Raw genomic sequence first — 26,209 nt, 5'->3', positions numbered from 1 at the left:
ATGTTAAAATCGCCTACAATAATAACTTTATCTGATTTAAGAACTAAACTGGATAAAAACTCTGAGAATTCAGATAAAAATTCAGAATACGGGCCAGGAGCACGGTACACTATAACAAATAAAAGTGGCTGCGAGGTTTTCCAGGTCGGATGTAAAAGACTAAGAACGAGGCTTTCAAATGAATTATAATCTAGTTTAGGTTTAGGACTGATTAACAGACTAGAGTTAAAAATGGCTGCAACTCCCCCTCCTCGGCCGCTGCCTCGAGGAATGTGGGTATTATTATGACTGGGAGAGTGGACTCATTTAGACTAACATATTCATCTGGACACAGCCAGGTTTCAGTGAGACTGAGTAAATCAATATGATTATCTGATGTTAATTCGTTTACTAACACTGCTTTAGACGATAGAGACCTGATATTTAACAGTCCGCATTTAATTCTCCTGTTTTGTCTTTCTGTCACAGAAGAGGTTTTAATTTTTATGAGGTTGTTATGCACAACTCCTCTTTGTTTAATTTTAGATTTAGATAATTTAGGCGGTCGGGGGACAGACACCGTTTGTATAAAACTATTAAAACTATGGCTGGGTAACTGAACTAGAAGCTCAGAGAGGCGTTTAGGACTGCGACTCTGAGTCCTGATCTCAACTCTGGGTTGTCAGGGATTTAAATTACTAATAAAGTTTGCCAGGTTCCTAGAAATGAGAGCAGCTCCATCCAAAGTGGGATGAATGCCGTCTCTCCTAATAAGACCAGGTTTTCCCCAGAAAGTTTGCCAATTATTAACAAAACCCACATCGTTTGCTGGACACCACCTGGACAGCCAGCGGTTAAATGATGACATGCGGCTAAACATGTCATCACTGGTCAGGATTTGGGAGGGTCCAGAGAAAACTACGAGTCCGACATCGTTTTTGCGTATTCACACACGAAGCAATATTAATTTTAGTGACCTCCGATTGGCGTAACGGTGTCATTGCCGCCGACGTGAATAACAATCTTACTGAATCTACGTTTAGCTTTAGCCAGCAGTTTTAAATTAGATTCAATGTCGCCCGCTCTGGCCCCAGGAATACATTTGACTATGGCCGCTGGTGTTGCTAACTTCACGTTTCTCAGAATAGAGCTGCCAATAACCAGAGTTTTATCCTCAGCGGGTGTGTCGCTGAGTGGGGAAAAGCGGTTGGAAACGTGAACAGGCTGGTGGTGAGCCGTGGGCTTCGGCTTGGAGCTGTGCTTCTGGCGAACCATAACCCAACCTCCCGGCTGAACGGGAGTTACCGGAGGACAGTTAGCAGAGGCTAAGGCTAGGCTATGTGGCTCCGCACCGGCTACAGGGGACTGGCTAACTACCGCAGCTGCTGAATGGTTTTCCATGGTGCGGAGCCGCGCTTCTAATTCACTAAGCCTCGCCTCCAACGCAGCAAATAAGCTACACTTGTAACAATTACCACTGTCGCTAAAGGAGGCAGAGGCATAACTGAACATTTGACACACCGGGCAACAGAGGGCAGGAGAAGGAGAAGCCATGGCTAAGCTAATGTAGCTACCAAGGCTAAGAGCGTGCAAACAACAGCTAAGAGATTAGCGAGAAAGTCGTAGAAAGGAGGAGAGCTATAGGTGCTTAAACAGAACCAGTGTGGGTTATGACTTGAAGTAGACGTTAAAGCAACTGAGGTGAGAAAGCAGGCAAGTGGAATTCACCAGAGCAGTACAGAGACGCTGTCACAGAAACACCGGAAATGACACAACTCGCTTACCGCAATACGTCAGCTGATCACTTAGCGTGGTAGCGTCCACACAAGCCACATTTCCAAAATCATTTCTGAGGCTCAAACAAGGTGGGGATTTCTGTTAAGGACTTAAATAAAACTGTCACCGCTACCACACAGAGTCACTTCCGCATGAACCTGACGGGGGACAGCCCTCCATTCCCAAACACCGCTGTTCCGAACCATTTTTCAAGTCCATATCGAGTTTCCTGCATCAAACACTGCCGCCTGCTCTCCGGCCGCACTCGCACAATTCTGAAACTCGTTGTACTACAAAAGCTTGAAATGAACGTTCAACTTATTGTTTTTTATTGAAAATATGTCACTGTCTTAATTTATTATGTATAATTTCTCTAGCAGCAAACACGTTTAAAAGGAGACGCTTGTCAAGTCTTTTTACGCACGCCATCCGTGGTGCTGAAATCCCCACTGCAGCCGCCGCTCTCTGCTGACAGCAGACCGGGGGAGAAAAAAAAAGACATTTCTTTGCTCTGTGCTTTCAGTAAATAACCAGGATTAGGGTAAGAAAGACCCACGGTATGTACAGCAGTCCCACTGTGTTTGCAGGGCATATCAGGCTGTGTGATTATGCGCAAAGTTTGGTTTAACACATTGGAGCAATTTCATACAATTTCGGACATTTAACGTACTCGTACTCGTACTCGTACTTGTTGTCCTCCGCTTATCCGGGTCCGGGTCGCAGGGGCAGCAGCCTCAGCAAGGAAGCCCAGACAAGTCCTCTCCCCAGCCACTTCCATCAGCTCTTCCGTGGGAACCCCGAGGCGTTCCCAGGCCAGCCGGGTGATGTAGTCCCTCCAGCGTGTCCTAGTGCGGCCCCGAGGTCTCCTCCCGGTTGGACATGCCCGAAACACCTCCCAAGGGAGGCGTCCGGAAGGCATCCTTACCAGATGCCCGAACCACCTCAACTGGCTCCTCTCGATGTGGAGGAGCAGCGGCTCTACTCCGAGTCCCTCCCGAATGTCTGAGCTCCTCACCCTATCCCTAAGGCTGGGCCCAGCCACCCTGTGGAGGAAACTCATTTCGGCCGCTTGTATTCGCGATCTCATTCTTTCGGTCACTACCCAGAGCTCGTGACCATAGTTGAGGGTTGGAACGAAGATCAACCGGTAAATCGAGAGCCTCGCTTTCTGGCTAAGCTCCCTTTTCACCACAACGGACTGGTTAAGCGCCCGCATCACTGCTGACACTGCCCCAATCCGCCTGTCAGTCTCCCGCTCCATCCTACCCTCACTCGTGAACAAGATCCCGAGATACTTAAACTCCTCCACCTGAGGAAAGACCTCCCCCCTGACCTGGAGTGGGCAATCCACCCTTTTCTGGCTGAGGACCATGGCCTCGGACTTGGAGGTGCTGATTCTCATCCCAGCCGCTTCACACTCTGCTGCGAACCGCCCCAGTGAGAGCTGGAGGTCATTGTTCGATGGAGCTAGGAGGACCACATCATCCGCAAAAAGCAGGGACGAGATTCTCCCATCACCAAACCTGACACCCTCCACCACTTGGCTGCGCCTAGAAATTCTGTCCATGAAAGTTATGAACAGAACCGGTGACAAAGGGCAGCCCTGGCGGAGTCCAACCCTCACCGGGAACAGGTCCGACTTACTGCCAGCCACGCGAACCAGACTCATGCTCCTTCGGTACAGGGACTGGATGGCCCTTAGCACCCACCCACAGGATGCCCCTGGGGACACGGTTGTAAGCCTTCTCCAAATCCACAGAACACATGTGGACTGGTTGGGCGAACTCCCATGCCCCCTCCAGCACCCTGGCGAGGGTAAAGAGCTGGTCCACGGTTCTGCGTCCGAGACGAAAACCATTTTGCTCCTCCTCGATCCGAGGTTCAACTATCGACCGGACCCTCTTCTCCAGCACCCTGGAGTAGACCTTACCAGGTAGGCTGAGGAGTGTGATCCCCCTGTAGTTGGAACACACCCTCTGGTCCCCTTTCTTGAAAATGGGGACCACCACGATCTGCCACTCCAGAGGCACTGCCCCGATGTCCACGCAATGCTGCAGAGGCGTGTCAGCCAAGACAGCCCTACAACATCCAGAGCCTTGAGATATCCGGGACGAATCTCATCCACCCCCGGGGCTCCGCCGCCTCGGAGTTGTTTCACTACCTCGGCGACTTCTGCCCCAGAAATTGGATGACCCGCCCCTAAGAACCCCGTCTCTGTTTCCTCACTGGAATACGTGTTGGTGGGATTGAGGAGCTCCTCAAAGTATTCCTTCCACCGCCCGACAATGTCCCCAGTTGACATCAGCAGCTCCCCGCCCCCACTGTAAACAGTGTGAGCAAGTTGCTGCCTTCCCCCCCCAAGGCGCCGGACGGTTTGCCAGAACCTCTTTGGAGCCGATCGATAGTCTTCCTCCATGACCTCACCGAACTCCTCCCACGCCCGAGTTTTTGCCTCCACAACTGCCGCCGCCGCGCTCTGCTTGGCCCACCGGTACCCGTCAGCTGCTTCCGGAGACCCACAGACCAACCATGCCCTGTAGGCCTCCTTCTTCAGCCTGACGGCTCCCCTCACCTCTGATGTCCACCAGCGGGTTCGGGGATTACCGCCGCGACTGGCACCAGCGGCCTTGCGGCCACAGCTCGCGACCGCCGCCTCAACAATGGCAGAGCGGAACAAGGCCCATTCGGACTCAATGTCCCCCTCCGCCCTCGGGACGCGGTCGAAGCTCTCCCGGAGGTGGGAGTTGAAGATCATCTGGACAGGTTCTTCTGCCAGGCGTTCCCAGCAGACCCTCACTATTCGTTTGGGCCTGCCAGGTCTGCGCGGCGTCTTCCCCCACCATCTGATCCTCACCACCAGGTGGTGATCAGTTGACAGCTCTGCTCCTCTCTTCACCCGAGTGTCCAGAACATATGGCCGCAGGTCAAATGATACGACTACAAAGTCGATCATTGACCTGCGACCTAGGCTGTCCTGGTGTCACGTGTACCGATGGACATCCTTATGTTTGAACATGGTGTTAGTTATGGCCAAACTGCAACCCGCACAGAAGTCCAATAACTGAACACCACTCGGGTTCAGATCGGGCAGGCCGTTCCTCCCAATCACGCCCCTCCAGGTCCCGCTGTCATTGCCCACGTGAGCGTTGAAGTCCCCCAGCAGAACAATGGAGTCCCCAGTTGGGGCACTGTCCAGCACCCGTCTCAGGGACTCCAAAAAGGGTGGGTACTCTGAACTGTTGTTCGGTGCATAAGCACAGACAACAGTCAGGACCCGTTCCCCGACCCGAAGGCGCAGGGAAGCAACCCTTTCGTCTACTGGGGTAAACCCCAATGTACAGGCAGAGAGTCTGGGGGCTATCAGAAAGCCCACCCCAGCCCTCCGCCTCTCACCCGGAGCAACTCCAGTGAAGGAGAGAGTCCAACCCCTCTCAAGGACTAGGGTTCCAGAGCCGGAACTATGTGTCGCGGTGAGGCGGACTATATCTAGCCGGTAGCGCTCAGCCTCTTCCACAAGTTCTGGCTCCTTCCCCGCCAGAGAGGTGACATTCCATGTCCCAAGAGCCAACTTCTGTAACCGAGGATCGGACCGCCAAGGCCCCCGCCTTGGTCTGCTGCCCAATCCGCATTGCACCGAACCCTTCTGGATCCCTCTACGGGTGGTGGGCCTGCAGGGGGACGAACCTATGTAGCCGGTTCGGGCTGGGCCCGGCCGGACCCCATGGGCGAAGGCCCAACCACCAGGCGCTCGCCCACGGGCCCCAACCCCAGGCCTGGCTCCAGGGCCATCATGAAGGGTCTTTTGACATTTAACGTGATAAACTAATTTCAATTCAACATGGTCATTTGCTTCGAGGATTCAGCTGAAGCATAATGAGTGTTATATGTCATTAAGATGAAGTATTTGCTTGTTTTGTGGTTAATTATGCACATAATCCATTTGACCCCATCATGAATGGGATTTTTATTCGTTCCTGCAGACAGGGGCAAAAGGATCAATGCGCAGTCTCCGTTTCCTTTCCACGTCCGTCTCGTTCATTCAAACTTTGTAAACACGGATGGGATTTGTAGGGGACGTGTATGCTGCTCACTATAAAATGTGTTTACTAGTGTCATTTCTAGTCAAAACAAATCTCTTTATACTTAAAAAATACTTGTTTCAAGCAAATTTTCACTTGAAATAAGTATGAAAATCTGCCCATGGAGCAAGGTTTTTTTTCTTATTGCAAGCAAAAAAAACAAACAAAAAAAAAAAACAGATTTTTTTTTTTGTACTTATTTCAAGTGAAAGTTAAACACTGCCCTAGAGGCTTAGGAGTGCCTTGCTGTGGATGAAGGTTTTCAGCAAAATGTATTTTACTCACTGAAAAAAAGGCCTACCAAAAAAAAATTAATGTCAGTGTAAGTCTATATTGAGAAAGCTTTTGCTACGTTACCTTGCCTGCAGACAGGCCTTTCCTTTGGCTCTTAATTTTCTCAACCATATGTTGTCTGTATTTCTAAATTCCTAAAAGCCCAAGTGTGCCGTGCACTGTATTATGCTGCAGGTCAGTTGATGGGGTAAGGTAGTGCTGCTGCACAATTACACTAATGCGAAACTTCACTTTTCTCAAAATTTCTAGGGTGGTGCATGCTTGTGTTTTTTCAGGTTGTTAAAACCAGGAAATGAAAACAGCTTTGGCTAGTTTCACTGAATGTACAATGACAAACAGCAGTGCGCAAAGCTCCAAAAAAAAAAAAAAAACATCTTAGAAATTGTGTAGAGGTGCACGGTTGTGGTGAAAATCCATAAACAATTAGGACACCGGCATTCATAGGAAATTTAACTTATTTAGTATGGGCAAAATTGCATAGCAACACATCTTTTTCTGTGCATTTTTGCCTATATTAAATAAGTGAAATTTCTATCAGTGCTGTTGTTCTCATTGTTTACTGAATATACAACTGCAATTCCAAAAAGTCCACAGTATGCATAAATTGCATACTGTGGACTGAGCACTTTTTGAATCTGATAGTCGGTAAACACAGTTTATTGCTGCATCTACAAGTAAAAGTTAAAGGAGCAATAAGCGAAATTCATCATTTCTAGATTGAAGGAATTAAAAAATTGCTATGTAAAGAACTAGAGGTGTAATTTCACCTGGAGTATAGCATGACCTCACACAACCTTTCTCTGCGTTGACCTCCAGCCCCTTGTTTACAAGCCGGTCCGGCTGCGTGTTCATGTACGTTCATGTGAACCCCCCCCCCCCCCCCCCCCGGAGCACTTGGCCCTCTCTCCCTATAAAAGGCTACAGCCAGTGAGCAATGGCAGCGCATATTTTCGAAGTGAAGTGGCGGAGTCAAATGTCTGTTTTAATTAGTGTTACAGTAACGTTAGGCACATGTCACTATGTCAATTCAATTAAATTTAATGTTACAATCGTAGCATGGGTTAATGTCCGGACCTTGAGTTATTAGCGGCTCAGTCACAGCAATGGGTCAGGTGTTACGGTTATGTTAGGTGAGTAGCCAGGCAGCCCAGCTAACATTTGCAATTAGCATTGTAAAATGTAGCCCGGCGGGCAGCCTGGCGGGCTGTGTAGTATGCTGTGATCTGACAAGTCCACATTTCAAATTGTGTTTGGAAACCATAGATGTTGTTTCCTCTGGGCTAAAGAAGAAAAGGACCATCCAGATTGTTACCAGCTCTAAGTTCAAAGCCAGCATCTGCGATGGTATGGGGGTGTGTAAGTGTCCATGGCATCATGGATAACATAATGGATAACATCTGTGAAGGCACCCTTAATGCTGCAAGGTACATACAGGTTTTGGAGCACATATGCTGCCATGCAGATGATGACTTTTTCAGGGATGTCCCTGCTTATTTCAGCAAGACAGTGAGACACATTCTGCTTGTGTTACAACAGCATGGCTTCATAGTAAAAGAGTGCGGGTACCACATTGGCCTGCCTGCAGTCCAGACCTGTCTCCCATGGAAAATGTGTGTGGCATTATGAAGTGCAAATTATGGCAGAGGAGACCCCGACTTGTTTTGCAACTTAAGTCATATATAAAGCAAGAATGGAGAGAATTTCACTTTCAAAACTTTAGTGATTTGTGTCCTGAGTTCCCAAACACTTATTGAGTGTTGTCAGAGTTGTCAGTGTTGCATTGGAGAGCAGTAGCTTAGTCCATAGGGACTTGGGTTGGGAACCGGAGGGTCGCCTGTTCAAGTCCTCGTCCGGACCAAATACGGAGCGTGGACTGGTAGCTGGAGAGGTGCCAGTTCACCTCCTGGGCACTGCCGCGGTGCCCTTGAGCAAGGCACCCCCCCCTCCAACCGCTTGAGGCGCCTGTCTTGGGGGGCAGCCTTCTTCTGACATCTCTCCACTCAGTGCATGTATAGGTCCTGGTTGTGCATGTGTGTGTGTTCGGACCTGTGTGTAATTGACAACAGAGTGAAAAAATTGAATTTAATAATAATTTAATTAAGTATATAAAATAAAAAATGAAAAGATGATGTAACATGGTGCTACATGACCCTGTCCCAGCTTTTTTGGAACATGTTGCAAGCATCAAATTTAGAATGAGTGTATTTACAAAAAACAAAGTTTATCAGTTTGAACATTAAATATCTTGTCTTTGTTTTGTTTGCAGTTTAATATATAGGTTAAGAAGTATTTGCAAATCATTACATTCTGTTTTTATTTCCGTTTTACACAGCATCCCATCTTTTTGAATTGGAGTTGTAGATATCAACACTCCACATACAGGACTGAGACAACTCTGTGTTTGCATTAAATATTTCTCTCCAGAGGACCTGATTCAGAAAGATCCTGAGCTTGAGTTGTAACCAAGCCCCACTCATGGCAACTGTAGCTTTCTGGATCCATGACCATGCATTTACAGTTCACAGATAGATTCTGCTCTGTCTGGGCCCCCAGTTTCCACAAAAGTTTATCCCCCCTCCCTCTGTTTTTGGCCCATTTAGTCTGCCTCCACAAAAGTTCTTCTCTGTACTTTGGTTCACAAAAATATCCTTTTGTCTCCACAGGCAGAAACAGCCCACAAACCTCACCGCACTTTAGGGACTGTTCATTATTTATGAAGGGACTGTCAGGGGAGGAGGGTGGCTGGTTGATTTTTATTTTATTTATTTATTTTATTTTGATCCCCCCTATGTTAATCACTTATTGATGCTGTTTTTGAAGTATGAATAAGTCAATAAGTAATTTATTCCATTGAAATATCATTGATGTATTAAAGAAAAGTGATTTATCTTTTTATAAATGACAAAAGGCACATTGCCTCATTTTCGTTATGGTATCGTGATACTACTCAGAACCATGATATTTTCATTGGTATCGCACAGTGGGTCCCAATTTTGGTACTGTGACAACACTAATCTGGAGGGGGTTGATCTGCAAAAACTAATGAAAAACTAAACAATGATATTCGGTATTCGGTACTCGGTATTCGGCCAAGCATTTAATAATATTCGGCTTCGGCCACAAATTTTCATTTCAGTGCATCCCTATGTAATACACTTGACTACAGATGAAAACCTCATATAGCCTGTCTTCAAAAATTCTTAACTGTTTACTGTAAGGTTCAACTTGCAACTGCTGGCCCATGTTTTGTATCAAAGTGTTAATTTGAAGGTTCTTTGCCCTTCACAGGTGTTGAATGCAGTTCTGCTCCTTTTCGCTGTGCGTTACCAGTTCCTGCCCAGTGTCTGGCTGGTGTTCGTCATAATTCTCTATGAGGGTCTGCTGGGTGGAGCGGCGTATGTCAACACCTTCTACTTCATCAGCAAGGAGGTCAGATATATGTCAATTGGGATGCAAACAGCTCGCTTTTCAGCAACTCTCGTTTTTTTCATGTCAATTTGGGTGACGTGGGAATCGTGTAGAGCCGAGGAGTTTTTTTTTTTTTTTGGGATAGGGTTGTCAGGTCCGCTTATTAGCTGCGACTTTGGGCTTGTTTTTTTGTTGGTAACAAATATTAGTAGTTGCGTTTTTTTAGGCTTGTTCTGAAACGCTTGTTATTAGCGGGAATGCAATTCATTTGCTCTCCTTACCACCAGTTTAACTAATCACACTGTAGGCACTCGAACCCAAACCATTGACAGGTTTACAGCTTTAGGGGGGAATAACAAATAAAAAAATGTTGCTCATATTTGGTTCAGGTTCGGCCCACTTGACATGCTGCTGTGTTGTGCTACAGTGTATTCAAGTACTGGAATTTGTTATTTACATGACAACGCCTGAACGCAAAACAGGCTGTGTGTGTTTAATGTTTAATGTCAGACCTATTTAGACTTTTTATCCTGTTTTCATTGTCCAAACGTGAAAGTTTATGTACAAATGCACGAAGTCACATTTCTGTGCTCCAACCAGTAACCTGCTTTGTGGCTCCTTTAAATTGAAAAGCATAATCGAACATTCAGAATTTGATGTCATGAGCGACTTGAGCTGCTTTCGCTGCCACATATATTTTACCAGCAGTGCTGCTAGAGCGAATTCAGCTATTTTGCAGCTCTGGCAGCTTTTGGTGTGAACGTACAATTAAAGTAAAGTAAAATGGCTCGTTATATGCAACTTCTTTACTTTCATTTTCATTCATTCTTTCCACATTTTTGGTCAGCTAGTTGGTTTGGTAGCGTATGTATTTGTAAAGTAATTTTGAAATGGTTGCTTATGAAACGCTGATCAGTCCATGCATGTACTGCATCCTGTATATGTCTATATATGTCTATACACACACACACACACACACACACACACACACACACATATATATATATATATATATATATATATATATATATATATATATATGTACAGTATAGGCCAAAAGTTTGGACACACCTTCTCATTCAATGCGTTTTCTTTATTTTCATGACTATTTACATTGTAGATTCTCACTGAAGGCATCAAAACTATGAATGAACACATGTGGAGTTATGTACTTAACAAAAAAAAGGTGAAATAACATGTTTTATATTCTAGTTTCTTCAAAATAGCCACCCTTTGCTCTGATTACTGCTTTGCACACTCTTGGCATTCTCTCGATGAGCTTCAAGAGTTAGTCACCTGAAATGGTTTCCACTTCACAGGTGTGCCTTATCAGGGTTAATTAGTGGAATTTCTTGCTTTATCAATGGGGTTGGGACCATCAGTTGTGTTGTGCAGAAGTCAGGTTAATACACAGCCGACAGCCCTATTGGACAACTGTTAAAATTCATATTATGGCAAGAACCAATCAGCTCACTAAAGAAAAACGAGTGGCCATCATTACTTTAAGAAATGAAGGTCAGTCAGTCCGGATAATTGCAAAAACTTTAAATGTGTCCCCAAGTGGAGTCGCAAAAACCATCAAGCGCTACAACGAAACTGGCACACATGAGGACCGACCCAGGAAAGGAAGACCAAGAGTCACCTCTGCTTCTGAGGATAAGTTCATCCGAGTCACCAGCCTCAGAAATCGCAAGTTAACAGCAGCTCAGATCAGAGACCAGATGAATGCCACACAGAGTTCTTGCAGCAGACCCATCTCTAGAACAGCTGTTAAGAGGAGACTGCGCGAATCAGGCCTTCATGGTCAAATAGCTGCTAGGAAACCACTGCTAAGGAGAGGCAACAAGCAGAAGAGATTTGTTTGGGCCAAGAAACACAAGGAATGGACATTAGACCAGTGGAAATCTGTGCTTGGTCTGATGAGTCCAAATTTGAGATCTTTGGTTCCAACCGCCGTGTCTTTGTGAGACGCAGAAAAGGTGAACGGATGGATTCCACATGCCTGGTTCCCACTGTGAAGCATGGAGGAGGAGGTGTGATGGTGTAGGGGTGTTTTGCTGGTGACACTGTTGGGGATTTATTCAAAATTGAAGGCACACTGAACCAGCATGGCTACCACAGCATCCTGCAGCGACATGCCATCCCATCCGGTTTGCGTTTAGTTGGACGATCATTTATTTTTCAACAGGACAATGACCCCAAACACACCTCCAGGCTGTGTAAGGGCTATTTGACCAAGAAGGAGAGTGATGGAGTGCTGCGGCAGATGACCTGGCCTCCACAGTCACCGGACCTGAACCCAATCGAGATGGTTTGGGGTGAGCTGGACCGCAGAGTGAAGGCAAAGGGGCCAACAAGTGCTAAACACCTCTGGGAAGTCCTTCAAGACTGTTGGAAAACCATTTCAGGTGACTACTTCTTGAAGCTCATCGAGAGAATGCCAAGAGTGTGCAAAGCAGTAATCAGAGCAAAGGGTGGATATTTTGAAGAAACTAGAATATAAAACATGTCATAGTTCATAGTTTTGATGCCTTCAGTGAGAATCTACAATGCAAATAGTCATGAAAATAAAGAAAACGCATTGAATGAGAAGGTGTGTCCAAACTTTTGGCCTGTACTGTGTGTATATATATATATATATATATATATATATATATATGTATATGTATGTATGTATGTATGTGTATATATATATATATATATATATATATATGTATGTATATATAAATAAATAAATTCAAAAAACTTCCAGCGCACACTAGAGCATAGGATTGGCAGAAGGTTTATTATCAAAAATTACAGAAGAGGCGAACAACGCGTTTCACATGTTGCTTCATCAGATTCACACCCTTGAACACAGTGGTGTAGAGAGTCACGGGAGGATGCGAATGAAGCAATGCTACATCAGTTGGCCAAAGGGGGGCGCTATAGCAACCGATTGAAATTGCAAACTTTGAATGGGCATATCTCATGCCCCGTATGTTGTAGAGACATGAAACTTTGCACAGAGATGCCTCTCCTCATGTGGAACAAATTTGCCTCAAGAACCAATAACTTCCGGTTATATAGCTTTTCCGCCATTTTAAATTTTTTGAAAAACACTTAAAATCGATCTCTTCCTAGGAAGTTTGACCGATCTGCATGAAACTCGGTGAACATAATCTAGAGACCAATATCTAAAGTTCCCTCTTGGCAAAAGTTGGAAAACTTACTAAAACTGAGCTTCTAAGGCAATGAATATTGCGGAGGGCATGGCTCATCACATAAAGGTATATAACATCTCAAGGGTTTCACCAATCACCACGCAACTTTGTAGGCACACAACTTTAACAGCTGGTAGTTTATGAAATCTCTTAACATGTTTACTATTGACCTGTTACTTTAATATGCACAATTCAAGGTTGTAATTTCAATAGCTTTTTCATTTAATGATGTATTGACATCAAAAGTTTTCACATGTATCTGTGTGACATCCTGTTAGTGATTCTGTGTGTATGTGCAGTAATGCATCACCATAGTACCCTGTTCTGTGTACAGCTGTGTTGCAACTCTGTGAAGGTTTGTCATTCTACAAAACCCAAAACCAGTGAAGTTGGCACGTTGTGTAAATCGTAAATAAAAACAGAATACAATGATTTGCAAATCCTTTTCAACCTATATTCAATTGAATACACTGCAAAGACAAGTTACTTAATGTTCGAACAGGTAAACTTTGTAATTTTTTGCAAATATTAGCTCATTTGGAATTTGATGCCTGCAACATGTTTCAAAAAAGCTGGCACAAGTGGCAAAAAAGACTGAGAAAGTTGAGGAATGCTCATCAAACACTTATTTGGAACATCCCACAGGTGAACGGGCTAATTGGGAACAGGTGGGTGCCATGATTGGGTATAAAAGCAGCTTCCCTGAAATGCTCAGTCATTCACAAACAAGGATGGGGCGAGGTTCACCACTTAGTGAACAAATGCGTGAGCTGATTGTCGAACAGTTTAAGAACAACATTCCTCAACGAGCTATTGCAAGAAATTTAGGGATTTCATCATTTACGGTCCGTAATATCGTCAAAAGGTTCAGAGAATCTGGAGAAATCACTGCACGTAAGCGACAAAGCTGAAAACCAACATTGAATGCCCGTGACCTTCGATTCCTCAGGCGGTACTGCATCAAAAACCGACATCAGTGTGTAAAGGACATCACCACATGGGCTCAGGAACACTTCAGAAAACCACTGTCAGTAACTACAGTCCGTCGCTACATCTGCAAGTGCAAGTTAAAACTCTACAATGCAAAGCGAAAGCCATTTATCAACAGCACCCAGAAACGCCGCCGGCTTCGCTGGGCCCAAGCTCATCTAAGATGGACTGATGCAAAGTGGAAAAGTGTTCTGTGGTCTGACGAGTCCACATTTCAAATTGTTTTGGAAACTGTATGCGTCGTGTCCTCCGGACCAAAGAGGAAAAGAACCATCCGGACTGTTATAGGCGCAAAGTTCAAAAGCCAGCATCTGTGATGGTATGGGGTGTATTAGTGCCCAAGGCATGGGCAACTTACACATATGTGAAGGCACCATTAATGCTGAAAGGTACATACAGGTTTTGGAGCAACATATGTTGCCATCCAAGCAACGTTTTTCATGGACGCCTGCTTATTTCAGCAAGACAATGCCAAGCCACATTCTGCACGTGTTACAACAGCATGGCTCCATAGTAAAAGAGTGCGGGTACTAGACTGGCCTGCCTGTAGTCCAGACTTGTCTCCCATTGAAAATGTGTGGCGCATTATGAAGCGTAAAATACGACAACGGAGACCCCGGACTGTTGAACAACTTAAGCTGTACATCAAGCAAGAATGGGAAAGAGTTCCACCTGAAAAGCTTCAAAAATTGGTCTCCTCAGTTCCCAAACGTTTACTGAGTGTCGTTAAAAGGAAAGGCGATGTAACACAGTGGTAAAAAGGCCCCTGTGCCAACTTTTTTGCAATGTGTTGCTGCCTTTAAATTCTAAGTTAATGATTATTTGCAAAAAAAATAAAAAATAAAGTTTCTCAGTTTGAACATTAAACATCTTGTCTTTGCAGTGTATTCAGTTGAATATGAGTTGAAAAGGATTTGCAAATCATTGTATTCTGTTTTTATCTACGATTTACATAACGTGCCAACTTCACTGGTTTTGGGTTTTGTACATTAAATGTGTGTTCATTCTGTCTCTGTTTTGTCCATCTGTCTTGTTTTGTCCAACAGACTGAAGACAGACAGAGGGAGTTTGCCATGGCTGCTGCAAGTGTAGGAGACAGTCTGGGCATAGCTCTGGCTGGACTCACTGCTCTCCCTGTCCACAGATACTTCTGCTCCCTATGAGCCAGCCCACACCCCAACCAGCAGAATGAAGAAGCAGGACTTAACAGTGTCCCTTTTGAAGGATTCCTTTTAACCAAAATGAGTTAGAGACATTTTTTAGTTCTACACAAAAATATTGGTTCCACATACTGTATTTAATGCCTATTCCTAATCACAAAAAGTTAGCCATCAAGATGGAGGCTGGACTTGTTAACTAACCTGTCCTTTTCTCAGGGCCAAGCTGTGAGTAGCAGTGATGAGAGCCAGTTATCTCATGACACAAATAGTTTTCAAGAAGACAGCAGGGTAGACACTGTCTTAAAGTAAGGGGAAAATCTGACATCTTTTATATGGATCAGTGTTTAAAGTAAATGTAGTCCACTGAAGCAATAAATCCTCAGTATAGACAATATAGACAGTGAGCAGAGTTTGCAGCTGCGCCATCAGTTATTTTTCCTCCTTCCAGGGTCATCATTTGATGGAGAATGTGATCCATGATAATGTCACCTACACCGAGCCTGCTACCTGCCATAGATGTGGTGTTTGGTATGAGGAGGCAGTAATGTACTCCATACTGCTTTGGTGGATAAATAGATCCGTCCTTTATTAATTACTAAAATTTGGTTTGTGTAATATATGTTTATAACTAAATTGTCTTTGGGAACATATCTTTCATGTCACACAATATTGGGCTATTTAATATGCTGATGAAATTATTCATTCATTTGGCATATTTCCCACTGAAAATGTTGGCTGAGGCCGTGGCTGCCGTGCAAAAAGATATGGCTGGCAGCAAGAACTCTCCGGAACCTGAGCTGTAGAGAGCAAACACCAACTAGCAGTGCCTTTGCTTAAATCCCCCTCCGATGCCTACAGAAACTGAATATTTCAGCGTGGGCAGTTTTAGTTGAATACTGTTGCTGAGAGAACCTGTGTGCGCAGTGCATGAAAGTTTTCCTTGCATGCATAAGGTGTGCTGGAGACCTCCATCAGGATTCTAAAAAAAATAACTGGAAAAGACAACCAGACAAGGATCAGGGCTTAGAGGACAGATGACCACTGAGTGCGTGTTTTTGTTACTTAACGGTATTTTGCTATTTTGTTTAGTTGCCTCTTAGTGAAAAGCTAAATTATAAAAGATAAACAAAGGGAGTGAGGCTGCACTGCCACTGACAGTATGGAAAATAATGAAAGTAGTAGTAGCCGTAGCAGTAGCAGTGCACTAACATTAGTGGTTCATATCAATGCTTGTCCTGTAGCTGCTTCACAAGAAAATGATTTCTTTGGTTTAGTCCTACAAGCATATGAAGCAGCAAAACAGGGCAGGAAATGTTCACTTTATGTCTACAGCAGTTGTAACTGACGAAATGCAGTATGAACGACACTTAGCTCAGAGCAACAAAGCATATCACATAATTAGTTAATATTTTAATTGCATTTACAGATTATTTTTAAAGTGCCTCTGAATGAAGCATCTTATTTTTAAAGATAGCATCTGCTGTATCTTTGTCATATCATATAGTTTGAGGAGCTTCCTGTTAGTGGACAGAAGGTGGTGAGTCTGAACTAACCAAAAAGTGACACTAGAGTTGAGCATTAGGTAACTGTAATTTTACTGATCTCATTTACTATTATTCGTGACAATAAAGTGTCAATCTCTTACTGCCCTTTACAGCTGGCATTGTACTCAATAACCTATTGCAACTTTAAAACCAAAAATGGTATAATAAAATGATTGGTAATAAACAACACAAAACAAGCACAAAAAAGCGTTTGTGATGATGTCTTTCTTTGTATTGACTACTGATAGTGTGGGATATTTATTTTCTATTATGCAATTACAGTTTTATTTTGTGTCCTAAATACTTCCACACAGTCAAAGAGCCTAACCATTGAGTACTGACTGTTGCAACACCATGGCATTCATTTTTGAATAAACACAGTAGAAGTAATGGTAACCAAGTTGCTTCTCTGAACAGAGAGCCAGTGGATGAAATAGTATTAAGGCTCTGCGTATTCGTAGAACCGGTTTAATCAGGTTATTGGTTAACTAACTGATGTGTTATTGGGTGTGAATGCTGAAAGCAGCTTCAAAATTCTTTATTTGGGGCGCCTGCTGTGGAACGCAGGCACAACCTATTACTATTGTTCGCGTTTATTAGTGTGGATGCTTCAGCAGCCACACTAGAGGCTGACATTTTTTCGGGAGTCCCATGCATCACGTGATTCCCGTGGGATTCCCACGGGATGGGAATCAGGTTCACTGTTCTTCATGTGATTGGGACGAGATGGGGAAAAAAGTCAACGGGAGTGGGCGGAACTGGGAATCATAATTAGGCATGTCGCAATATGCGATAAGTCGGTTAATTGCACGGGAAATTAAAAGGGATTAATTGCCATATTCATGCATGTTTGTTTTCCTCGTCTCTCTCCACCAAAGAGACTGGACGACAAGAGCGTTCACTTCCGTGCATCGTCTGGCAGCCAGGTGAGTTGCGTCATTAGCATAATGAACAGAGGGAAAGCTCTTGTCATCGAGTGTCTTTGTCTCTGTGGGGGAGGCGGGGCTATGGGCCACACACACACTGCGATCTTCGTGAGGGGGAGATGAGGCAGAGAAGAAAACAGAGTTGAGCATAAGAGAAAGACATGGAACTTGTTCCTAAACGAAATGCCACGGCCCCTGTGTGGGAGTGTTTTGGATTTAAACCAAATGACAGAGGGCAGCCCAGTAATTTGGACGAGCCAGTGTGCCGGGTTTGTTCTAAAATCATCTCAACAAAAAGAGCGAATACGACCAACTTAACTGCACACCTGCTACAACAGTAACATGCTGCTCTAACACTGATGCTTCAGTATTAATAATCTAACGATGCCATATATAATCAGTCAGAGGAACCAAACACTACTTCTACTGCCATACTTTAACTACATTTTTCTCTGGTTCTTATGACGTGTTGTCTGACCACATCAGAAATCAGGCCTAATACATCAATGATATTTCAGTGGAATAAATTACTTATTGACTTATTCATACTTCAAAAACAGCATCAATAAGTGATCAACATAGGGGGGGATCAAAATAAAATAAATAAATGAAATAAAAATCAACCAGCCACCCTCCTCCCCTGACAAGTAAAGAACAGTCCCTAAAATGCGCTGAGGTTTGTGGGCCGTTACCTGCCACAAAGAGAAATGTGAACGGCTCATTTCTCCTCTGACACATCACATACCTGTGTGCCGCCACGGCTCAGCTGTCCAGGCATTTCTGGGCAGTCATGAAATCAACAAAGAGGAAATTACTGGACCTGGAGCCGGACTTCTCCATTGCCGGTAAGCCCTTATCTTACGCGCAGCATGCTCCTGAATGATTTGTTTTGCTTGCGCAAAACTATTTTTAGTCGCAAATCCAAGTAAAATGCTCGCACCGTAGAGCTCTGTGGAAAACAAATCACTGTAGCATAAACAAATCTAACCTACAAGTAAAATGAAATAAATAATAACTTTAACTGCTTAAAGATACTCAATAGCTCAGCTAATACCTGAAATGTCACTGGATACAAACCACTGCAGCAGCATGTTGAGTGCCAGGTGGCCAGCACGCGCCATTATTGGACAGCGCATGGACACTCACCCTCTTGCGATTGGACTTTGAACTTATCCTACAGTAGTGGTACCATGAGGTATCGTAGTACTACGGTACTCCAACAATGCTAGTGCGGGTGGCAACCAATCATGTCTCAATTTGCGTGATGCGTGAAAAGAGACAGAAATGCTGTGCAGTCCCGCACAATGCGGGACGTCTGGTCACCCTACTTAGCCACTTGCAAGCAGCAGCTAGTAGGGGGCCCCATTAGGGGGGATTCCAACGTGTTGTCGTTGTTGCAGTGTCTATAGGGGTTCCATCATATTGTCATTGATATGGACCCATGTCAGCCGTCTCTGGGGGCCCCCTTCCAGCTCGGGGCCCTAGGCAATTGCATAGTTTGCCTGTCTGGTTGTGACGGCCCTGGTGGAGTGAATGTTAAAATAGGGTGAATTCAGGTATATTGGGGCACTTTTTGTAATTCTATCTAGTGATTGCATTTTTGTCATCAATTTGAAAAAATAAACCAAGATATGATGCATTTCTGAATTCCTCAAGGTGTCTACTTTCTTTATGTGAAGAAATTAAATGTGTATGATATTTCTACACAGCATGGCTCACCATTTTATCATAGCTGACACAAAACTTTCTTTCAGTGACATGTTTGGTAATTGGGGACAGCCTATTTGGTAATTTGGGACACACTTTCATCAGTGTAAGTGCTTTCTTTCAACCCTAATGACATATTTCAAAGAATATTTAAACTGATTTCTTCTTTTACTTAGCCTTAAATGCCTGACTAAGGTTACTTGGTACTATGGGTTAGCCTATTATGTGTTATGATAGCTGAATAAATTATTTCATCAACAGGTTTAGTCTTAGGCTATTGATTAAGGTGTTAAAGTGATTAAAGAATCCAACATGTTTTCAAAAATGTTGAATTTATTGAAAACAGATTCATCAATACATCAATTTATGAAAACAACTCATTGAGGGTTTTTTTTTTTTTAAAAAAATGTAAACAATAACATTAAAAGCACATTAAAATTTCTGATATGACAGAACTACAGTGTGTTCATCAATGGCATCAACATTTTTGGAACAGAGTCAATGTAATTTTTTTTTTCACTTTGAGTTCAAGTATCACCTCCTCTTTTCTCTTCAATATTAACATTAAACCATTAAAAAAACTACAATGGCATCAACATCAGCATTATTGGAACAGTGTCAACATGTAGGCTTAAACTTTTTTCCCCTATTTAATTTTGAGTTTCAAATTTCACAGTCTCACATTCAAAGGCAGTCCTTGCAAAGGTATGTTTCATCATCATCGATCACTCCGTTTTCCTCCCCACATGTCTGATGGTACCACTTCTTGCAGGCTCCACAGGAAATCCACTCCTCTTCCCAGATAGCACACATACATCTGGCCGACGTCAGCCTGAGGATGACACATCATTTATAACGTCTGACAAGCGTCGGCCGCATGGGCGGATATCTTTAAATTTAATACTCTTTTGTCCCAGCTCATCAAATGTCTCTGTTACATCGGCTTTGGGTCGGCCCAGTGCCGTAGAATGTCTGCCCACATACGGAAGTCGCCACAGAGGCGGAATTTCATCTCCGCGGCCTTTGTTTGGAACTGAGCTCGCAGGACACAGCATCTCATCGCAGTTGGTTTCAGGTAAGCTAACTGGAATAAATTGGCAGAAAATAGCTATGTTGTTTCTTCTGTGACCGTTAAAAGAGGTTCCTGGTGAGTGGCGTGGCACGACTGGGTGTATATATCTTAGCACAGGTCCCCACCAGCAAACGTTATCTTTCGTTAGCTGTTAGCTAGTTTAGCGGTTTAGCTCATGTTAGCTAACAGGCTATAAGTGTGGTGTTTTCATTTTATTTTCCCTAGTTGGTGTTATCTACTCATCTGGTTATCGTGAGCACTCATTTTGGGTTAAAGTGGAAGTGCCCGGAGCTGCCACTCGTGGTCCTGCGGCCCCCCGGCCTGACCTCTGGGGCCTTGGACGAATGCTCAAGTGTGGGTGACAGGAGCGGAGAGAAGCGCGGAGGTAAGGCGGGGCGGGCCGACACTGTGTATCCCAGAACAGGTGCTCGAGTGCGGGTGACAGGAGCGGAGTGGAGCGGAGAGGAGAGGTCAAATAGTGAAGTTTAAGGATGCCTTCAGTATGTTGGTAATGTGATTTTATGGGCAATTTATCAGTTGAGGTCTCCTCCTCTGCAAAGCAAACTGACCCGGTGGCTACAGGTAATAGCACAGTTTTGAAGCCACTGTTTTTCCGAGATGAAGGACTGATTGTTGAGCTGCTGTTAACAGTAACCCAAAGCCTTCAATCTGGCTAAAAGACAGCTGAAAAAAAATACAGTGGTGAAGTTGGGATTTGTTTCTTGAAGTTATGTGCTCATCATCTTTTCTGTGCCTTGCAGGCTGCCAGGAGATGCGGACTGGCTGTCAGATATTGTTTGTGGAAATTTGAAAATAAAGTTTCTCAAATTGACTTTTGTCTCTTCATTGTGCACACTTACACATGAAATAGGGTAACAGTCAGCTATTTTTGAATGTTAGCATTAATTTCTCACATTGAATGGTGAAATATTTGTAGTTTGAAAGGTCCGACCTAAATGAATAAAGGTTGTAGTTAACGAAGCATATGAATATTAATGAAGGAGTGCCTACTGAGCGCAGCTTTTTACTGATCGTTTGAACGTTGTGTGGTGGTCATTTTCGATTAAAGGCCGACGTCTCAGTAACGTCTTGGCAATGAGCAAACGCTCTCCCTGCTACATCTTAACGATCTAAACTTGATACATCAGGCCGACGTCGACCAGAAGTATGTGTGCTATCTGGGCTCTCTCTTTAGATCTTTTTTGTCCCCGTACTTTCCTCCACAAATGGTGCACAGATTATCCTCAGTTTTCTGCTTCTTTTGTGGTTGCTTCCCCTTCCCTTTCCCCTTGGCTCTGCTTTGAACATAGTCAAAGTGTATCTGACTTGTAAGGTGGCAGGTTGGAGGCTTGGATCTTTTTGGCTTGCTGGTAGGCGATGGGCGATTGCGGGTAGGCAGTGTGATGAGTTCATCAAAGCTGGTTTTCACCTCGACTACGTTGATGAGATCGAGGCATCATATCAGTGGTCTGAGTAGATGTGGAGGGAGCCACTGTGGGGTCTAAGGTGGCAGACAAATCTAAATCAACTGCTGCTGGCACATCCAGATAACCTTCCAGGGGGATGTCCAGCTCAGGAGTCACCATCTCAGTCACAGCATTCTCCCTCTCTGCAGTGACAGTGTTGTCGATCTCTGGAGCTTCTTCTCTGTCAGTAGTCAGACTTGGAGCGAACAGAGACCTGTCAATGTGAGTTGGGTCCAGAGGATATATCCCACTGCCCCTGAACCCTGCCTGGGCATTTTGAGGTGTTGCTGCACTTTTCCATGCCTTTGAAAACACTCCAAAAAACAGTGGTTTCTGCAGCCTCTGCCCAACCATTCTCTCTGGTGAAGAGACGGCCCTGCAGGTTCCAGTGGTACTTAAGGCTCCTGAAAAATGCCCTGTCTGCTGGCTGCAGAATGTGGGTGGTGTGTGCAGGAAAACAGACAACATGCACGTTGTGTTCTCTCATTAGCTCCAAGAACTCCAGATTAAAGACATGAGAGCTGTGCCCATCTAGGAGGAGGACATGTGGGCAGGGGTCATCCTTTGGTAGAGAAACAATGAACTGTCTTCCCCGGTCCAGAAACACATCTGCATTTATCCATCCGGTCTCTGTTGCTTTGACCAGCGTGTTGTCGGGAGCCCCATAGCACCACTCATGGCGTAGACGCTTTCCCTTGAAAATCACCAGGAGTGGGCCGTATTCACCTCGCACATTGAGACTTGCCAGGAGGGTGGTGGTCTCACCTCTCTCGTATGCGGTGACCTCAAAGCAGGGGATCTTACTGATGACACCACTTTTGCAGACACAAAATGATCCTGCAACCCGGTCTCGTCGCAGTTCCACAAATGGCTCGGCACATCTTGGACACCAAGTTGAGAGATGATGTTCTTATAGGACCTGAACCACTGCGCCACAACAGTTGGGTTAAAACAAAAAGCAGCCCGGGCTGCAGAGAGGGCTTCTGGCTTCCTCATGCTAAGTTTGGGGTGTCTCAGCATAAATCCCTCAAACCAATGGTGGCCTGCTCGTCCCTTCCTCCCCGAGAAGCCTGGGGCCTGAATCTTCATCTTCCTCATAGGAAATCCTCGCTTTGCCAGATTTGCAATTAACTCAGCCAGATTGGCCTCATCCTCTGCTGAGATGATGGTCTTCCTTCCTGCCATGTGTTTGTGTCCATCTATGAGACCTTTCACTCTCCTTTGTAGGGTGGATTTTGGAATATTCCAAGCCCTGGCCAGAAACGTAGCTTGGGTTTGCTACCTGCCTTCACCATTTCTCTATATTCCTCGATATCTCCCTTCATTCTGCTCTCATTCAACTTGTTGTACTTCTTCTTTACTCTTTTTTTCCTGTTTCTCCACTCTTGCACCCTTCCTCTTCCATCCTTCCCTTGCACTTTCGCCCTCCATCTGCCTGTCTTTTTGCTGCGTGCCATTCTACTCTGCAACAGACGTTAAAATAATCATGGATAGGGTTTAAAACATGGAATAAACAAAGTGATCATGTGTACTGTAGGCACCAACTTTGCTGTGTTGTTGGACAAAATTCCTTGTTATACCACTACCTGCACACTGAGCGTACTAAACAACATTTGGATTATGCTTTATTGTATTGTTGTACTGTATGTTATTGTTAGAGAAATAAATGACCCTACTTCACACTTGATTTATTACTTCAGTAAACACTTTCCTAAAGAGTTCATGGTCTCGATCACTAGTTTAAAGTCTTCTTCAATAGCCTACAGCATGATGTTCATTTAGTAAATTATAACCTCGTTTAGGTTAATTTAAAATTGATGATAAAGCAGGGTATGCTTTAGAGCGTGGCTATGTTTTGATTGACAGCTCCCATTCAAGCTCATGTTATACAGTCATATGAAAAAAAGATTTTCTAGCAATAAACTACCAAATTATCAAATGGACCATATGGTTAGAAAGCCTGACTAATCCACTAACTATCCAGCTATGTTAGACCACCCAAATCTTTGTTTTTATTAAACTAGACTTCTTGGAGTTTGACTGTAGTCTCGCTAGCATTGCCTTCAATGTTAGCAAAGTTAGCATTAGCTCTACTAGCAAAATGTTTAAACTTATTTATCAACTAACCCAGTAAGTCAGCTTGTTATCTTGACTAGTTGACTTTTAGCATCTATGCTAAGGAACCTACAGTACATTAACCAACATGGCATGACATCACAAACCAATGGGTGACGTCATAATGACTATGTCCATTATTTATAGTCTATGGTTGACATAGATGTGTTGTCTTTCTTTTTATCAGATAATATAAGTACACTAGTGCTAGGATTTCATTTTAGTAGCCTTTTGCCATTGTCCCAAATTACCTGAAACATGACACCTAGAAAATGTCCTATTTAAAAAAAAATGTAAACATAATATCAAAACAATTTTCGTACACTATAGTTTATATCTACAATATATTCATCATTCAAATTTTATATTAAAGTCAAGCTGGAGCATATGTCATTTCTCTCACCTCCTGCTTTCTGGGGTCAACTTCCTGTTTGATGCTGACCACACACCCCCATGTGATGCCACAGGAATTATATCATGTGACTTTGGTCATGTACTTCCATATGGAGCTTTATCCCTATCTTTATTCAAGAGAGTGGTCTATCAGTTTGAGAGCATTATTTATTGATTTCACGCTCAAAAACCCTGCCCTTGCACTCAAATAGCCTCTCCTTGCGCTTGGATCTACTCTGTTTCTGCTTAAACTGTGTGCTCGCAGCATGGAAGCAGAAATTCCGCGAGCGCACAGAAACAGTTTGAGTGTGAGGAGAAAAGCCGAAGCTCGAGCAGCAAATCTGTGCAAGCAACATTGTATCTGAGTGCGAGGAACATGGTATCTGAGTGTGAGCACACAGTTTCAGCAGAAACAGAATAGATCCAAGCGCAAGCAGAGGCTATTTGAGTGTGAGGGCAGGGTTTTTGAGTGTGAAATCAATAAATAATGTTCTCAAACTGATAGACCATTCTATCAGTCATTCTTGTGGGATTGGGATGGGACGGGATTTTTTTTTTTTCCTTTTTCATGGGATTGGGACAGGATGGGGTCCAGATAGATTTCTTCAGCCTCTGCCTCAGGTGAGTGGGTCAAACCGACCTGAAGGGAGGGTTCAGGGCATGCAGAGGTGACAGAAAAGAGGTCGGCTTTATCCTTTTTTCCTCTACGCATATTCTGTATGACGCGTCTGATAGTGTGAAGTTCTTCCTGACTAATATCAACTTTTGTAGACTTACTTCTGGAGTCATTGTCGTTCTTTGTTTCTTCTTTAGATGGATCCTGCTTTAGCAGTTGTTTGTCCTGGAGGTAAGTGTCTTGTACTTTACGTCGATCACTTTCTTTGCGGTCCCGGGCCGGACGGTTCTCCTGTTGGTTTGGTGAAAACTTATCTGATCCGTAGTTGGGGAAACGGTGATTCCCCTTAAACTTTGGTTTCTGGTTCTGACCCGACCAAGGTGGTCGTGAGTAGCCTTTACTTTGATGGGCTGGTTTAGGTGAAGGTGGTTTTTCTGTCCGACCAGGCTGATGAGTTTTGGGAGGGGTTGTGCGTAGTCATATGGTTTGCCATTAGAAACCCCTTCCAACTCCAAAGTTGTAGCTTCGGGACTCAAGATTGTGTTGAGGTCTCCGTGTTTAGTCACGTTTTGTTTTTGTTTAGCAAAACCCTTTAAAGCAAGTTCTCATAGGTGTCGACTTCTTAAAGTACGAGGACATGCCGCGACACAAAGTTCGACGCTAGTAGTGGGATGGAGGTTCTGGATGAAGAGAGCCTTGAAAGCAGGTCCTCCTCCATCCCAGATTCATTTCGGGAACCAAAGTCGGTGAGACGCAAGCGATGATAGTATTGCTGAGGAGATTCGTTTCTTCCCTGTTTGACTGTCATGGTAGAGGTCAAACCAGTTTGTGAGAGGTAATCAGAGAATTCTTCAAGAAGTGTTTGGCAAAGAAGGGGGTAGTCAGTCCTGATATAATCAGGCTGGCGGTCAATGAAAGCACTGACGTCTCGACTAGAGGTCACCTTGATAAGGTAAATCTTGTCGCCGGCTGTGGCGTTCGGAAATTTCCGTAGATAGAAGTCAGTATCTCTGAGGTAGAGACTGGTGTGATGTGAACCACCAAGATTGGGTTCAAAGCGAGTTATGTTGCGTGCGATTTTATCGAGGTCGCTATCTGAGTGCTGACGTATTGCGGTAAGCAAGTTGTGTCATTTCCGGTGTTTCTGTGACAGCGTCTCTATACTGCTCTGGTGAATTCTAGTAGCCTGTTTTCTCACTTCAGTTGCTTTAACGTCTACTTCAAGTCTTAACCCACACTAGTTCTGTTTAAGCACGTATAGCTCTCCTCCTTTCTACGACTTTCTCGCTAATCTCTTAGTTGTTGTTTGCTCGTTACTAGTCTTGGTAGCTACATTAGCTTTAAAGTTAGCGATGGCTTCTCCCTCTGCTCTTTCTTGCTCAGTGTGCCAAATGTTCAGTTATGCCTCTGCCTCCTTTAGCGACAGTGGTAATTGTAACAAGTGTAGCTTATTTGCTGCGTTGGAGGCGAGGCTTAGTGAA

The 26,209-nt window shown here is 44.2% G+C and overlaps 1 protein-coding gene across 4 annotated transcripts in view; it reads left to right on the top strand.

Moving 5' to 3' along the window:
- LOC125885355 (battenin-like) overlaps positions 1–20,970 on the top strand; it is a 72,385-nt gene extending 51,415 nt beyond the window's left edge. For 3 of the 4 annotated variants that reach the window (XM_049570846.1, XM_049570844.1, XM_049570845.1), the window contains 2 exons: positions 9,417–9,557; positions 14,776–20,970. In XM_049570846.1, the coding sequence (XP_049426803.1) occupies positions 9,417–9,557; positions 14,776–14,892 (258 nt within the window). In that variant the 3' untranslated portion in view covers positions 14,893–20,970. The remainder of the gene's footprint in view (positions 1–9,416; positions 9,558–14,775) is intronic. The other variant, XR_007448859.1, reaches the window with a different exon arrangement.
- The last annotated feature ends 5,239 nt before the right edge of the window (positions 20,971–26,209 follow it).

The sequence above is a fragment of the Epinephelus fuscoguttatus genome, unplaced genomic scaffold (genome assembly GCF_011397635.1).
Source record: "Epinephelus fuscoguttatus unplaced genomic scaffold, E.fuscoguttatus.final_Chr_v1 AP022699.1".
NCBI lineage: Eukaryota > Metazoa > Chordata > Actinopteri > Perciformes > Serranidae > Epinephelus > Epinephelus fuscoguttatus.
The sequence above is the reverse complement of the archived record's forward strand: the minus strand, read 5'-3'. Positions and strand labels throughout refer to the sequence as shown.